The sequence below is a fragment of the Leptidea sinapis genome, chromosome 17 (assembly GCF_905404315.1).
Source record: "Leptidea sinapis chromosome 17, ilLepSina1.1, whole genome shotgun sequence".
Lineage (NCBI taxonomy): Eukaryota > Metazoa > Arthropoda > Insecta > Lepidoptera > Pieridae > Leptidea > Leptidea sinapis.
In genome coordinates this window covers 11,339,432-11,357,485 of record NC_066281.1, presented here as the reverse complement: position 1 = coordinate 11,357,485, position 18,054 = coordinate 11,339,432, and the positions used below count along the sequence as shown (strand labels likewise).

General features: G+C 36.6%; 2 protein-coding genes across 3 annotated transcripts in view; both read left to right on the top strand.

Annotated features, from left to right (window-relative positions):
• Positions 1-397: 397 nt before the first annotated feature.
• On the top strand, positions 398-16,768 carry LOC126968902 (MPN domain-containing protein CG4751-like). Its single transcript, XM_050814061.1, has 7 exons — positions 398-794; positions 947-1,063; positions 5,668-5,902; positions 7,551-7,644; positions 8,605-8,774; positions 11,902-12,150; positions 12,232-16,768. Exons 1-7 carry the CDS (start codon positions 597-599, stop codon positions 13,818-13,820), a joined length of 2,652 nt encoding a protein of 883 aa, XP_050670018.1. The 5' UTR covers positions 398-596; the 3' UTR covers positions 13,821-16,768.
• A 968-nt stretch (positions 16,769-17,736) lies between these two features.
• The window catches only part of LOC126968888 (chitin synthase chs-2-like), a 46,932-nt gene continuing 46,614 nt past the window's right edge, over positions 17,737-18,054 (top strand). The window contains exon 1 of one of the 2 annotated variants that reach the window (XM_050814024.1): positions 17,737-17,887. The gene's annotated coding sequence lies outside the window, so the exon portion shown is untranslated. The remainder of the gene's footprint in view (positions 17,888-18,054) is intronic. The other variant, XM_050814022.1, reaches the window with a different exon arrangement.

Genomic DNA, 18,054 nt, shown 5'->3' with positions numbered 1-18,054 from the left:
CACTTTTTCCGTTAACTTTTGTATGCCAACTTCCAATTTTCTTTGTTCTTATATGTAGCGGATTTAACGGATTTTTATTCTAATATGATTTCAAAGGAAAATAGCAATTCCTTTTATCAAAATAAGGCGAGACATCGTATGAGGCCGTGTGGATTTCGTCTTTGGGCCATATTTACCGGTGCTATCATGTTATGTTCCTCGAATTGGTACATATGGACTGGTGGAATGCTAAAACGTAAATTTTTGATCAAGTGGCGGCAGTCGAGATAAAGAAAAACATATTTTTTTTGTATTACAGTAGGGAGCTAAAGGTCTCAGCTACCAGGTCATAAAAAAATGCATAGGTAGTATCTAGTGGGTACACAAAAATTGTACACACATTACACAAACAATTTAAAACATTACAAGGAACAACTAATAATACTTTCTTTAATATTTAATAGAACGTACCTAGTGAATAGCATTTTCTTTGTTTATTTACATTAGTACTATAGTCTTTAGCGTATAGTTTAAGTTTGAAATTATTTAGATCTTTTCATAATCGAGTATAAACTATAAATGTTTCACTTCATAAAAAACACAATCAAACATTAATAATGGATGATTTGCAGTTGCAAACATCTCACCTTGCTGCTGCACTTATGTCCAATAATGGAAATAATACGTATAATAGCCCAGCAGCTGATACCGTTGTAGATTGCCAGACTAAAAGCAAAAATGAAATTGAAAAGGAACATTCAATTGAAGAAAGAGAAAAAGATGAAGTGGGAAGTGGTGATGAATTTACTGATGAGGTACAACTTCAAAATTTAATTGTTATGTTGTAGTATGTATAATTAATTGCTTTTCCATTTAAAATATACAATGCAGAAAAGCAACTGTTACCTGTATATTGTTGAAAATATTCACTGTTAAAATATTTACATATTCTTTTATCTAACTGTAGGAGTCTGATACACAACATGGCAGCAAATCATTGCCTGGAAGAGGTGTAACATTACAAATGCTGTTAGAAGAAAAAATGCTAGAACCAGGCATAGCTGCAATGACAATTGAATATTTAGTAAGTAAATGACATCTATGTTAAAAAAAATTGGATAAGAAAACATTGGCAAAACTAAATTGACAAAATATTTTGTTCTACAATACACTTTAAAGTTTTCATTAGATTTTGAATATGGTAAAAGGGAATTGTTTTAGTGTTGTGGCACTAACCACAGCACTCAAATCTCAGTGAATTAGGGATTGCTAATGCAATCCTGTAATAATGTAGTTGCTTATTTCGGGTCTTTTATACTCATCTATTTCCATAATTAATGACATTTTAGCTAATGTTATTGGTTAGTAATCTTTGAAATGATATGTTGGACACCTCTAACATACATTGCTATGCAGACGACAGCACTGGTGATGCCATATACACGGGCCATGCAGGTCTCTCTTGGGAAATCATCGACCAGTGCCGGGAGAAACTTGTGTCTTCTATCGAGTCCTCTCTCGAGAAGGTCGCGGAATGGGGTAAATTAAACCTTGTCCAATTTAACCCCCAGACGACTCAAGTTTGTTCGTTTACCACTAAAAAAACCACATTTGCTGTATGACCACTCTTCGATAACACTTCCCTTAAAGCCTCTCCTAGTATCGGAATACTGGGTCTCGAAATCTTGAGCGATTGCTAATTCCGTGGCCATCTGGAGGGCAAAGCCAAATTGGCTTTGAAGAAGCTGCGGGTCATTATTAATAGAGCACGGCAATACTTCAACATTCTAGCAATCTACAAAGTGCAAGTCCCGCCACACATGGAGTATTGCTGTCATCTCTGGTCTGGCGCAGCCCAGTATCTGCTTGATCCATTTGACCGCGTGCTCTGAACGGCTGGATCACTTGGCGTTGCGTAGAGACGTCGAATCATTGTGTGTCTTCTACCACATTTATCACCAGGAGTGTTCCGAAGAGCTGTTTAACCTTATACCTGCCGCCGAATTCCCCATCGCACGACACGCCACAAATTAGGATATCATCCCCACCATCTGGATGTGTGGCGGTCCGGTCCTCCACAGTGCGGTTTTCAAGGAGCTTTCTTCCTCGTACTACTAAGCTGTGGAATGAGCTTCCTTGTGCAGTGTTTCCGGGACGATACGACATGGGTACCTTCAAAAAAAGCGCGTACACCTTCCTTAAAGGCCGGCAACACTCTTGTGATTCCTCTGGTGTTGCAAGAGAATGTGGGCGGCGGTGATCACTTAACACCAGCTGACCCGTACGCTCGTTTGTCCTCCTATCCCATAAAAAAAAAAATGTAATGAAATTGAAATGAAACAAATTAAGGTGATGGTGGACATCAGAGTATTTGTGCCTGTTCTTAGACCACACTGATGCACTTTTTAAGCATGTGTTGTTTTTTCTGCCTTCATGCATCCTCTGCATAAAGTGCTATCTGTCACTCCTATGTTAAGAATGTTTGTTTAAGGGACAGTGGCCGGTGACAACACCTACAATTTTGCAAGTACTATCCCTGTTTACTCTAATCATATTGCTGGCAAACCTCTTTGATGACACCAGAACTGCATTCTTTGTTTGCCAGCATCCTTCAATCTTTCTCAATTCTGTTAGGTGGTCTACTTCCATTTTTCTGCACAACCACATTTTTAATTTAGGCTTGAGGCATGGGGCTACCCATACCCAATTAGCAGTGGGCCTGTCCATATGTGACAGCCTTGGAACCCATTTTTTGTGTTTTTCGCCGGTTGCTCAACCAGCTCTTTTGAGTTCAAGTTCAGAACATTCCTGGGATGTTTGGTCTTGGGAATTTTGTATTAACTTTTGTTTTTGCCATTTGCTACCCCAATTTATCATCAACCAGCCATCCTCAACAATTAAATTGTGAAAAAGTGTGTTACTGGCAGGACATGCCCACCATGATATTATGTATCTCATGTATATTAAAGCTGATGAGGCAACTTGTCAGATTGGGTTATAGTGCAGGTTTCGCTTCTTTTAACTGTCTGCTGCTTTTGATGTTTGCCTATCACAGAATGTATCCATGAGCGCATCTTGCTGAAAGGGAGTGGCTAAAGTGGCACTGGGCTAGCCACCATAGTCACTGAGTTCTACCTTGCAAGTTCATCTACTGCATCATTATCCAGTGAAGTGCTTTGTCTCTTATCAATTGCAGTCACCCCATTGTCGGAGGCAACTCATTCCAGAGATAAATGATGCTTGAATATAAGCACTGATTTGAAAGATATGTTATTTTTCAGTGCAGTTAGCACCACCATACTATTGGAGAAAATTTTGAAATACCCATGTACTTACTTTCCTTCTTAGTATAGTGTTTGCAACTTCCTGTTGATGGCTAAACACTTAAAATGGAAGATGGAGCTGTGTGTGTCCAAGTGTTTAGTATGTGCATGTTAAGTTCCTGTGAGAAGATGCCAGCCTCAGTTCCATATCAGATTTTGGAACTGCTTGTGTATATTTTAAATTCATTTTCATCTGACAGGTCTGCATTTTCTTTCTATAGTTATATGTGCTAATTCTTTTGCTGCAACTATGGCAACCAGTTGTTTTAATCTTGACACCATTCCCTATAAAATTACAAAAAATTGATTAATAAAACATATAGTTGCAATTAATATCAGCAAATTGATTATACTAGAAATAATTAGAGTAACAACCTATCACTAGTATTTTGTATACTCCTTCATCATTCATTTAAAATTAAAAAAAATCAATATCTGCACAATTGAGCTGAGGGATCTAGGCTAAAGGTGGATGTTCTTTCTTTACTCTTTTCCAAGGAGTTTGTCCTTGTTATTCCATACACCCAACAGTTTTAGGTGAAGAACCAACATTGTCAAAATTACTAATCAGATAATCAAATATATAAGGAAATAATTCCATTGGTTTCCTATGTGCCCTCTGAAGTTTTTGTGAATTGATGAAATAAAAAATGTGTATTTGCAATACATAGGTCACACTAAAAGTTTTGCGTTACTTAAAAAAAACAACATGTTTTAAACAAAATATAATGTTTATTGCTTTTCAAAATACTCTCTTTTACATTTTAAATATTTTTTCATGTGATCGAAACATTTTTTAAAACAGGAGGACCACAGATCTGAAGGCATGTTTTCAACGTGCTGATTTAACTCTATCACTGCCTCTTCGGAATTGGTAAAAGTGAAACCTTTCATAAAATCTTTGATTTTGGGGAAAATACAGAAATCGCAGGATGCTAGGTCAGGGCTATGTGCACGAGTTGTACTTTTTCGGAAAAATGACTTAGTTTTGTTGGCCATGTGTGAAGAAGCGTTGTCATGATGTAGGAGAACGCGACTTTTTGGTCGTCTTTTGCGATTTTTTTTAACACCCTGGGTAAACAAATGGTAGAATACCGACATTAAAACTCTTTTGATCTTTAAGTGGAATTGTGCAGATGGGATCCGTAGCTGAGAAAAAAAAGCGATCATTTTTTTACCAACGTTTCCCGCCTGCCTCACTTTTGTTAGCCTGTTCTCATTTTCAAACACCCATTCACAAGATAGCTGTTTTTTTTCGGGTTCAAAACAATAAATTCACGTTTTGTCTCCTGTGACAATGTCATAAGCATTAGAAGGTCCGTGGTCGTACTTCATTAGCATCTGTGAGCACCATTCCACGCGAGCCCGCATCTGCTCCGCTGTCAGTTCATGAGAGATCCAACGACAACAAAGTTTCCGAAGTTTCAATTCTTCGTATAAAATTTTCTGAATTTGGCTCATACCAATCCCCAATAGTCCTCGAATTGTCTCATAGCTAATCCACTTTTCTTCAATTAGCCGCTTAACAGTAGCCACATTATTTTCGTTGACGGCAGTTGAAGGCTGCCTCACGAAATTCGTTATGTAAAGAAACCCGACCTCTTTCAAATTCAACAAATCTCACAGTACTCAAGCAAGGTGTTTCTCTCCCAAAAGCATTTTGAAGACTAGCGGCACAGTCTTGCGGACACAGAGAACTTTAAAATCATAAAAAACATCGCTCTAAAATGTTTTCGACTTAATTCCATTTTCGTAGCGTACGTAGAACTTGGTTGTTGAACCCCACACCTAACAAAGATTTTTAATTCCATTATATCATTTTAGTAATCATCACCATCATCATATCAGCCGGAAGACGTCCAATACTCCACAAAGCCTACTACAATGTTTTCTACGATGATCGGTCCTGAGCTGCCCTCATTCAACGAATACTTACGATCTTGATCAGCTGATCGTAGGTCCTTGTCTTGTCTTGTCATCTTTTTATGAATAAGTAAAGCAACAAATAAATATATAAATTTGTTTTTAGGTGTAATGTGTATACGCTTGTTTTGTTTATCTAAAACTTTTTTATGCTTTTTCGTGTTTGAGAGGACTTTTACTCCGATCAAATAAACAGGGAAAGAAAAATATGTACCTATGACAGGAAAAAACCGGCACCCGAGTTGCGGTGAGCGATTGACCTACGAGGTACATAGGTAGATATCTGTCTCGAGGATTCCGCGTGCTCGTTTTTTACCTAAAGCATAAAGTGACACGACTCTCATTATTATTATTGTTTTTTAAATGCATACCAAAGCACCTTCCCATAAAACAGTTGATCTTTAGAAATGAGAACCAATGCAGTTTTTTTAAATTATTTTAGGGTCAAAAGTTCGTTGGTGATTTGCAAGCAGATGGCAAGATAAAATCACATGAAACAGAGACTATATTTTCATCGCCATCAGCATGGGCCATACACTGCAAAAGAATTATTAATCCAGATAAAAGATCGGGTTGCGGCTGGGCGTCCGTGAAGTATAGAGGAAAAAAACTTGACACTATAAAAGCAACATATCTGGCGAAAAAACAACTGCAGCGGGAAAATATGCACACAGATGGTAATTTTCTTTTTAATTGAATGCATAAAAATCAAAAATACCCTCGTTTAGTGATCATGTCAGCACCATTCTAACTCGTAGGACTCTAGGCGAATTGCCCGCACATACATTTAGCTTTACCAGTAGGAGGCTCCTTTGCACAGGATGCCGGCCAGATTATGGGCGGCGCCTATTTTTTCCGTGAAGCAGTAATGTGTAAACATTGCTGTGTTTCGGTCTGAACGGCGTCGTACCTAGTGAAATTACTGGGCAAATGAGACTTAACATCTTACGTCTCAAGGTGACGAGCGCAATTGTAGTGCCACTCAAAATTTTATGGTTTTCCAAGAATCCAGGGCGTATAAATCACTATTAGCTGTACGTCCTGCTCGTCTCGTCCAATATAAGAAAAACATACACACTTGATTTTGAGTGAAATGTTGTTGGCTGTAATATTAGTGAGACCAATAGGTCTTGCAAACCCAGAGATTTCCCAAGTGTTGTTGGTCTTTGAGGGAATGTGGGCGTACTTTGTCACATCATCCTAGAAAAAGTATCGGAGTACTTCAATCCAAAGTTACGTGGAAGTTATTTTCTTGAGAATTAATTAATGTTGTGTGCTAGAAATTCATGAGTGTTTGAGAGTAATTGTCACTATTACTTTCACTTGTACCCTATACTAAATTTGTATCATAATATAATAAGTATTTATTATTGGCTTCAAGAGAAAATAATACTAACAAATGCGGAAATAAAATTTGAAAAACAAAATTTTATGAACGATGCGATACACGAACCCACAACCTCCGGCGTTCCGTGCCGGTGCTCTAACCAACTGAGCTAACCGTTCGAGTGACGTATCGTTACAAAATCTTGTATGCTTTGTTCAACTCTCAGGTTGTGGCTTAATCTACAAAATCTACTTTACAGTTAATAAACTGCTCAACCCCAATATTTGCATATTAGGAAATTGACTTTAGATCTCGCTCTTGTAAATCTAAGCAATATGTTATGTTTTTAAAGTTATCAACTGTAAAGTAGATCCTGTAGATGAAGCCACAACCCGAGAGTTGAACAAAGCATACAAGATTTTGTAACGATACGTCACTCGAACGGTTAGCTCAGTTGGTTAGAGCACCGGCACGGAACACCGGAGGTCGTGGGTTCGAGTCCCGCATCGTTCATAAAATTTTGTTTTTCAAATTTTATTTGTGTATTAATCCTAGAAGAAACAACAACATAACAAATTACTAACAAATGATTGATTTTGAAAAATATTTTCTATAACTCATTGTATTCACTTTCTTACGCCTAATTAAATTTGAGCATTGAGTACTCAAGACTATATAGTTTGTGCATAATAATTATTAATTATTATAAGATTGAAAAACTATGAATTATCTATTATTAAATTGATTAAAATTATGATTATTATGTATAGCCAAATGTCGTGATTTTTACTGAGTGTAAATTCCGCTCAGTTTTGTCTTTAAATAATTCGACACGTGTTTCGCTTCTACACGAGGCATCCTCAGGAGATGTTGACTCGCCAAATTCTGTGTCTCATGCCAGAATTTGAAGACAACATTTGTTTAATTTATGGATCAAAGCAAAGTAACGCCAAATTCAATAATTTTTATTATTACGTATGTTTGTATTTTTTTTGTAGAGGAAACTGAGATGGAAGTCGAAAGCCCTCCTGAACCTCCACCACAGAGAGTTGTGATGAAACATAATACAGTGCCAAACAGAATGATGCAGCAGTATGTAATTCTATTTTTATTGTGTAGCCATATTGTATACTTATATGTGTAAAGTAATCCTTTAAACAACACTACGTTTTTTGGCTTTTTTTTTATGGAATAGGAGGACAAACGAGCGTACGGGTCACCTGTTGTTAAGTGATCACCGCCGCCCACAATCTCTTGCAACACCGGAGGAATCACAGGAGCGTTGCCGGCCTTTAAGGAAGGTGTACGCGCTTTTTTTGAAGGTACCCATGTCGTATCGTCCCGGAAACACCGCACAAGGAAGCTCATTCCACAGCTTTGTAGTACGCGGAAGAAAGCTCCTTGAAAACCGCACTGTGGAGGACCGCCACACATCCAGATGGTGGGGATGATATCCTAACTTGTGGCGTGTCGTGCGAAGGTGGAATTATCACCTAAGAGTAATATTCCTCAAGTCTGATGATGTGATGAGCTAAATTATTGAGCAGTACTACAGTTCTATGCATATATTATATTCAACAACACTAAAATTTTCTCGAACTTACATTAATGAAAGTACAAATAGTGGGAATGACATTTTGCTAGCAAAATATAGTTTAGTGACATTGAATGAACGAGTAACAGGTTAAATAATAACAACAGACGAAATTTTTGGACAGTGGGAGTCTCGAACCCGCGCTTCTCGGCTCCTATCCGAGCGCTCTTACCAACTGAGCTAACCGTCCGAGTGACGTATCGTTACAAAATCTTGTATGCTTTGTTCAACTCTCAGGTTGTGGCTTAACACAACCTGAGAGTTGAACAAGACAGACCAAGATTTACGGTCGATGCGTCACTCTGGACGGTTGGCACAATTTGGTAAGAGCGCTCGGACGGAACCCCAGAGGCGCGTATAGAAAGTGCATTAACTCAACACCATATTTTATGCAAAAGTTATATACTAAAAATCTAGTTCAAACTGTATTCATAATTAAATTTAAATAAATGTTTTAGTGACGCAAATATGTTGATTGAAGCTGTATCATTTTCATCAGCTGGGAAAGTACAACCGTTTCTAGTATCAGTTACTTCTAACTCCAGCCTTGTTCTTGATATTCATTGCCATCTGAAAAAAGAAGAAGTGTACGGATATCTTGCCGGCACTTGGGACTTGAACACTCACAGTAAGTAGTTTTATACATAACTAGCTGACCCGGCAAACGTTGTTTTGCCATATAAAGTATAATTCACGCGATAGTTTTATAAGTAATAAAATATTGCCTATATTATAGCCTGTACATCATTTTGTTCTATTGTCAATAGTTTTTGCAGCGCACGCAAAAATAGGTTTTCGATTTTACACCTTGTGTTACAAAATAGCAATTTTATTACGGATCCCTAATTTAAAAGCCTATAGCCTTCCTCGATAAATGGACTACCCAACACTGAAAGAATCATTTAAATCGGACCAGTAGTACCAGAGATTAGCGCGTTCAAACAAACAAACAAACACTGCAGCTTTATAATATTAGTATAGATTACAGTAATGTTAGTAAAATTAAAATGTATGAAAATTGTAAAATAATATAATATTGGTTTTTATATCGTACAAACTTAGTTTGACACGCCGGCCGACCGCTCAGCTGATTTTAGCTCTACGCCATTGGACCGAGTTCAGGGATGACCTTAGTTTACTGGTATAATAAATAAGTGAGGGGCTCTTAAGATTTTGAAACCATTTAATATGAAATGTTCTTTTTACTGTAGCATTTTATCTAAGGGGTTTTGATTTTTTTTTAGAGGTATCTCCGCATAATATTTCATATTCGTGTCACTTATCGTACAGGTTTTTTTTTAACATAGTGTATATATTATATTTGATAGAGCATTTACTGCATTGTTTTTGGTCCAAACAAAGTTGACACTTTTTCTATGTTAGTTCTATACTTATTTAGATTCTACACACACTTCCTCATGCACTATCGCTATGATTTCTTTTCAGTTATCAATAAATCTTAATATTTTTTTTTTTTATGGAATAGGAGGACAAACGAGCGTACGGGTCACCTGGTGTTAAGTGATCACCGCCGCCCACACTCTCCTGCAACACCAGAGGAATCACAAGAGCGTTGCCGGCCTTTAAGGAAGGTGTACGCGCTTTTCTTGAAGGTACCCATGTCGTATCGTCCCGGAAGCACCGCACAAGGAAGCTCATTCCACAGCTTCGTGGTACGAGGAAGAAAGCTCCTTGAAAACCGCACTGTGGAGGACCGCCACACATCCAGATGCTGGGGATGATATCGTAAATTGTGGCGTGTCGTGCGAAGGTGAAATTCGGCGGCAGGAATCAGGTTGAACAGCTTTTCGGAACAACTTGTTTTGATTATACTTGGCTGAGGTTTTTGAATGCGCTGTTTATACTTTCATTCAGAACCATATGAAGGATTATCTTTCCTCCGATCATGGATTTTCTTGTTCGAGATCTACATACTCAAATCTGGTATCTTTTACTGAAACTATAATCAATGCAATAGATAAAAGTATGGGAGTGGGTGTAATATAATATATTACATTATTCCGATTTTAGTAAGGCGTTTAATACTGTCCCACACAATTTAATAAATTAACAAAAGAAATAAGAGAGGAGACAGTGTAAAATAGATTTAAATTATTAACACTATTAAAAAAATATTGTTTTAACTCAATAAACGAATATTATTAAACAAAGTGGTAACTGGCACCAATACTATTTTTACTAATAATATTATATTTTGTTGTGATTATTTTTACTACATTATCTCTAAGCATTTCATTTATTATTCTAATTGTATATTGTAGGGTCTTTTAGTAGGCTTTACGTTGATCAAATTAAATGTAGCAGTAATCATTGATTGTGTTAGGTTTATAATCTGGTGAAGTGAAACCACAAAAATATTTGCATTTGTAACAGCTTTACTTGTGAATGTTTCTGGCAAATAAATAACTTTGACTTTGACACATGATATTCTCTTATATAAATTACGAGCATATTACGGATTTACTCGCTCTCTTCTTACTTGGTTGAAATCATATTTACAGGCCCGCTCGTTCTTTTGGTGTTGTTAATGGTTCTCAATCTAATGTATGTCAAATTACATCTGGCGTTCCTCAGGGCTCACATTTAGGTCCCATATTGTTTAATATTTTTATTAATGATATATTCAATCGGTTTTTTGACATCTTCTCTGTACATATATGCTTATGACTTGAAATTTGCAAAGACTATTGATTCCCTGAGTGATTGTAGGCTTCTTCAGGACGACTTAGAAAGACTTATGCAATGGTGTGAAATTAATGGTGTAAACTTAAATAAGGAAAAAATGTTACCAAGTAAAATTTACTCGAAAATCGAGCTATGCTACGTACAAATACCATAATTAAAGAACATACTTTAGAGACTTTGGAAGTTATTAAGGATCTTGGTGTGACTTTCGATAAGAAAATGACTTTTCTTCACCATTTAGAAAACGTGCTGCTAAAATGCTCGGGTTTGTTATACGTAACACAAAAGTTTTTAAAAGTTTAAAAATAATGAAACCCCTTTATGTGAGTCTAGAGGTTATCTTGGAGTATGGTTCAGTTGTCTGGCGTCCTCACTATGCTACGTCACTATCTAGTCTTAGGATATGCCTGAGACTAGAACCCATTCAGAAACGATTTCTGTGGCATGTGGCTTTTAGTGGCGGTAAAGCCAAGAAAATTTCTTCTTACAAAGAAAGGCTGGCCTTCTTTAAAATGACCACATTGGATGAACGTGGAGACCTTCTGGATCTTCTGTTTACTCATAAACTATTGAACGGTTTTATCGACTGCCCCGAATTGCTAAATAAATTTAGTCTAGGAGTACCAGTAATAATTCAACGTAAGCCTATTACTTCACTTTGTCCTCCACTTCGTCGAACGTTACTAGGTACCAATTCCCCAGATCCACAGTTATGTAAAATTTTAAATTTTTAAAGCGTAGCTGATATTGACATATTTGCTGATTCCTTAGCCAAATTCCGCAAGACCATTTGCACCGTGTATAACTATGTAACCAACTCATTTAATAATTAAAAAAGATTTGTATAATTCTTAACTTATTCTATATATAATACCTAAAATTAATTATTTCTGTGCATGGTGTGTTTAATTGTAAGTAATCACTACATTTAGTTCTTAGATTTTAGTTCTACTTTTTATATTTGTGTGTATTATCGTAAGTGATTGTAAACAAACCTAATAAATAAATAAATACTTCCTACATTAAACATACATTACATTATATTACAGATATGGTAATAACTCACACTTTTCCCTGTTTGATTAGTAAACATGACAAGAGGCCACGCGTTTTGGTGGAATACGAAATTCAGACATCGATTGAGAAACTTGGCCTCACACTATTAGGATGGTATCATTCTCATCCAATGAATCCAGCTATGCCAAGTTTGAGGGATTGTGATAGTCAATTAAACTACCAGATTAAAATGAGAGGACCATCAGAAATGTCATATACGCCATGCATTGGTGTTATTTGTTGTAAGTTATGTTTGTTAGATTTGTCAGTTAAAGTATTTGTAGAATCCCGCAACTATCTAACACATTTTCTTGATTTTCTAGCTCCATACAACCCAGAAAGTCCAGTGATGGAATCATCTTTAACATTCTTCTGGGTAGTGCCACCTTCAGAGCAGAGACCAACGGAATATCCTAGACCCTTGTTGTTACAACATAATGTGGTACATGATAGCCACCTATCAACTCATGCAATGGAAGTCATAAAGAAAAGCATAAAATACTATGCCACTTATGCTGATGAGACTTCGGTAAATTTCAAGGAAATGTTCAAGTCTGATATAACCTACTTGGATAAGCTGAAATCTACACTAACACCTAAATTTCCACGTGAGCAAAGTGATGGATTATTGTGGCAATTTATAAGAGATGAATTAGGATGTTCCTCTGAAAGTGATGAAAAAATGGATCTGGATGCTCTGTTGGCTGTGCCACAGGCGATTCCCGTATCCAAATCCAGTCAGTCAACTTCGGTACCCAATTTTCCTTCTGTTAGTACTCTGCAACAAATGGTCAGCCGGCCCGCAGGTGTACCGCCAATTAATGTATCCTCTGGTATTGGCTCGCCGCATAAATTTGAATCGCCACTGAATATTCCTATTCCAACAGCTTCTAAACCATCAAAGTCATCAACTCCTCTACCTCCAACATATCATACCGGCTTAGACATGTTGACGAATATGGCGCTTGGATTAGGCTCATCAAATATACCGATGTCTCTAGGCAGCAGTAGCTTGGACAGTTTAGCTGCAGCGAATAGCATGTTGACAAGTTTAACGCCAGGATTGTCATCAGGTCTATCAAGCAGTAAATTGCCAGATCTTCCGTCATACGCGGCATCATTACAAAATATCTCAAGTGGCATGGGTTATGAAAAGACATCCACAAGCACTTCAACAACTTGTACATCATCGGCTACTCCCATTCCAGCTAGTGTTGCTTCTAATTTAATGATGAGTTCTGCTGACATTGCAAATGCTTTATTATCTGCCAGTAAATATTCGAGCGCTGGTATTTTAGGAATACCCGATCCAATGTCTAAATCCACCTTAGCTGCGAATAATATGTTTTTGTCGCCATCTTTATTAAAAATGCAAGAATCTTTGCTCAAACCACTCTCAAGTAGCAGTCCTATATCTACCAAAGTGGGGCTTGATCAAAATCCCCTTATGAAATCCCCACACGACTTATTGAAAGGCAATAAAGATCTTTACTTACCCCCTGACTTTGGTTCTGTGAATAAAGGAAAAGATAGTAATACTTTATTGGATCATAAAAAGCAAAGTGATAGTTCATCGTCAAAAGTCACCGCAAAATCGATGAGTTCTGACACTGCGCCAGTGGACTACAATATGTCAAGAACGAGTGCCGATTCGTATCTAAGTCAAATGCTCGAGCTTACAAAAAAAACCACTCTGCCAGATTTCGCGTCTGATTATAGTCAAATGAGAAAGCACACGGAAGATGATAAACAGTTGTTGCCACCATCGACCCACCCATATACAAGTGCAAGTATGGCAGAAAGCATGGGCCAAGTCAATTTGGCCAACTATGCTAGTATGAACGATCCTATCGACTTTTGTAAAACTCAAGATTACAGTATGAGTCAGAATATGAATGAACCCCAAAATTAGTTTAAGAATGGAACATATTCTTTGTGCTTGTGTTTGTCATTTTATTTCACAATATCTCGCGTGGAGAGTATTAGATTCCTATATCTATTTCTCTAAAGATAATTTTGTATTGATTATTCGCTGATTTTAATAAAAGTATTATTGAATTATTTGTATAGAGTGAGATTAATGATTCCATCTGCATTTATGTCAATGTTCTTAATACATAATCATTTCTTTTTTTTTATTTATGTGCGTCAGTGTGTGTATTCGTTCAATGTAGCTGTAGTAGTTAAATTTAAACTAATTCAAGCATAAGAGGATTGTGAATCGTGTGTCGTAGGTATATAAGCTGCGCGGATAAAGAAATAAAATTTAATGGCGGCCGGTACTTATAGTAGCGTCAGCAAAAAGTTCAAGTGAATGTTAAAAATATTATATACCTTTCATTGAGTAGATATTACAAAAAACCAGTAGAAAAAGTTCGCCCTTACCACACTCATTTGTCCCTTCGCATATGTCATCTTCAGGCAGATTTACTGTCATCATGGTCGTCACTGTCACACGTCAGAACTCCCTTGAATTACAAAGTACTCTATTTGATTTTCGTGAGTCACTTAGCGGGACCAGTATTTTTGCTCGACTTTTTTGATATGATTAACTTACTTCTTCCAATCATCGGGCGTTATCGAGGCCATCGCTGCCTTAGTCAGTCCCTCTGTTTTGCTCTCATATTGGTACACATTTTTGACAGCTACACGATGTTTTTTCAGAAGATGTTTTCAATGGGGTTGAAGTAGAAGTGAGAAGAGAGTGGTATGATGTGATATCCATCACCCATCTTTGTTCGGGACTGTCGATTTTGGACTTTTGACTCGCTGACCGTATAGTTTGCATGGATCTATGATTCGGTCATAAACTCTAAGGGCTTTTTGTCTACTCCTAGTGTATTATTAGCTCGCATTCGATGTCTCTCAATGTCATAACGTGCTCTTAACGTCTTAATGTTGTGTCTTTGTATTAGAAGAAATCTGTTTTGAAGGCATTTTTGGACTTGAACCCATTTGTTGGTTGTTGCTCCCTTTGATTTTTAAATAGTTTTTAGCATTAGCGAGTACCTACTTTATTTAAAGCGGGTCTTCTTTACGCACATCATATATTGATGCATGATTTCTCTAACGTTATTATAAAATTGTTGAATGGAACACGGGCATTAATTAGTCCTAATCTCTTCTTGATTGGTGTACGTATTTTTGTGTGTCTGCTCTGCAAGTTGACTTGTGATAGAACAATGAGGAACAGTCGCTTTTTTTCACGTTACGAACTACTAAAACCAGGCTGGACCTCTCCGTCTTACGATACTCATCACACACACAAGAAAGCTTTTTATGGTTTGGTTATGAACACGTTGATAATTGTAATCGAAATAATTGAATCTGATGGAGCGCATCGTGACACCGTGAATGCTGATCCTGATGAATATTTTTGTGCGCTGTACGAGATAGCGTGATAATTTGCCATTTTAGATTGCTTCTTTATTCGTGCGGGTAATATCAAATATAATAATGTATGTTTATGTGCGATATTAAAAGAAATATGTATTTGCGTCGCGTATTCGTTCGCATTATTTAAATAATTGTTATCTTTTTCACTGGTAGTTTTTTTTATATGTATCCTAAATATTTAAATGAGCAACTCATGTAGTTACTTATTGTGTGTATATTTTGCGTATCTAGGATCTAACGACTTGGATAAAATTTACTATGAAGGGATTTAAAAATATAAGAACAACTTTAGATAACATTTTCAAGAGAACATATTAGGTATCTAAAGTTTTCCAAAAAATCAAATTTTCGATGTGAGTGCCAGATGATGAGAAACAGATAGATCCAATATAAACAGTAATTAAAATAAATAGATAATATTATATGTTTTCCCACCTTGATGCCTTGGTACGGGGGACAAAAGTGGCCGATTCTCTCCAGGCAAGATGGCTTTTATCCCTCGTACCAGGGAATGAAAGCGAGCCTTTCATCCAGATGGGAAAAAAATCGTATACGCACCACGTGAGATACGTGGGACATTGCCACCCGCGATTGTCATGTCAATATTCCGCGGATGAGAATGACCAACTTTTCTCCCTAGGTGCGTAATATACTATTCCCCCATTGGAACGGTAAGGAATCTTGCCTTTTTATTTAAGCATCCGTGAAGTCACTTTTGCGAAGCGTAGTATTGATTGGTGATTTTTGAAGTATACTTGGCCTTAACTTTACGTCATTTTCACGTCACTAAGATGGCGGCCAGTCCCCATCTTATCGGGAGGGTATTATAAAGAAAGGATCGGTGGCGTAGCGTGCCTTGGCGGGGCCCCGTACAATAATTTAATTAGGTTCCCTTTTGAAGGGTGAAGATTTCTCACAAAAGAAATAAAATGTTTGCATAAAATTAAAAGAAATATTTATTTTCCACAATTTTTACTATCAATTCAAATTAAATATACACTTTCCTTGCCTCATTTTCGGCAAGCAGCAAGTTTTTATTAATTTTTCTTACGCACGTCGGGGGCCCCCGTGGCCCGGAGGCCCCGAATGATTGATACGGCGGTAGCTACGCCCCTGAAAAGGACAATAGTTTCATTTCTTCGGTTTTGTTTCGAATTTTATGTGATCATTGAACAACGCTCGAATCTCATTATTTTATTGTTTGATTTCAAGAAGTGTTATTTAATTATGGCATTGTTTATAATGCCTTAACAATACAATACCAGGCAGCATTTTATAATTAATTAATATTCTATCTAATAAGTATCGGCCATAGTTCAAATTTCATCCCGTAATTATTATACATATATTTATTTGCGGGTAGTATTGCATTATTGTTAAGCAACTACATATTTATATTATGTGCACTAGTTTTATTTATAAGCCAATTTGTATGTAATAAACTACATAACATTGTGTGTTTCATACGGTTTTTTATTTAAACATATTTAATTATTACTATTGTAATTAACTGGACTGAACCCATAAAATAAACAAACTAATTTTGATTTTTTTTTATTTCTGAATTATCGAGTGAATAAAAACATGTGAAGATATTTTAAGGAGGTAATTTGGCATTGGAAAATTAAATAAATTCTTTTATCCTTTTCCGATCCTAATCAAGAATTAAATTTTGTCATTAGACATAAAATATACAATTCCAATTTCCACATAATTTTTGGACAATATAAGACGCTACTATTTTTATTTATGAAAATAAGGGACGAGACGAGCAGGACGTTCAGCTGATGGTAATTGATACGCCCTGCCCATTACAATGCAGTGACGCTCAGGATTCTTGAAAAACCCAAAAATTCTGAGCGGCTCTACAATTACGCTCGTCCCATTGAGACATAAGATGTTAAGTCTCACACAGTAATGTTTACACATTGAGGCAAGGCAGAAATAGGCGCCGTTGTGGTACCCATAATCTAGCCGGCATCCTGTGCAAAGGAGCTCCCACTGGTATTTCCTACTCTCTGTACTCCCTCTATTTATTGTACTGCACATAATTTGAAATAGGTACCTAGGTTTCAATTTCAGATACCTCTTGAGGCAGGTTCTGATCAGTGCTGTTAATATAAGTCGTGATGATGATAGTATAAGTGTGATGACGCTATAAATACCAAGACATTGCGGATCCAATGTCTCGTTATAATTATTCATAATATAGCTAATCTTATCTCAAGTCCATTTTAAACTTGAATTTTAAACAAAAACATCGATAAGGCATTTCAAAAGGACTTCCAGCGAATGCAAAATCACGTCAAGTAATCTCCTTTAATTGGTGATAAACAAACACGTTATCAATTGATAATGATTATTATTCTAATAGTGAATAGATATGATCACTTCAGTTGAACCAGAGAACGGACACTTAGTTGTTTATTCTATATTATTCGGCCTTTGTGTGTGTGATAAATATTTCGCTGAAAATAAATACAGAGTTTGTGAAGTGATGCTTTTTACTTGGATTATAAATTGTGGGTTTTGTTTTTGTGTTCAAATGTAAATGAAGTAATTTAATACACGATTTACGAATTGGTAAGTTACTTTATATAAACATAAAACGATGATTATTATTACTAATTATGGGTACCACATCGGCGCCTATTTCTGCCGTGAAACAATAATGTGTAAGCATTATTGTGTTTCGGTCTGAAGGGCGCCGTAGCTAGTGAAATTACTGGGCAAATGAAACTTAACATCTT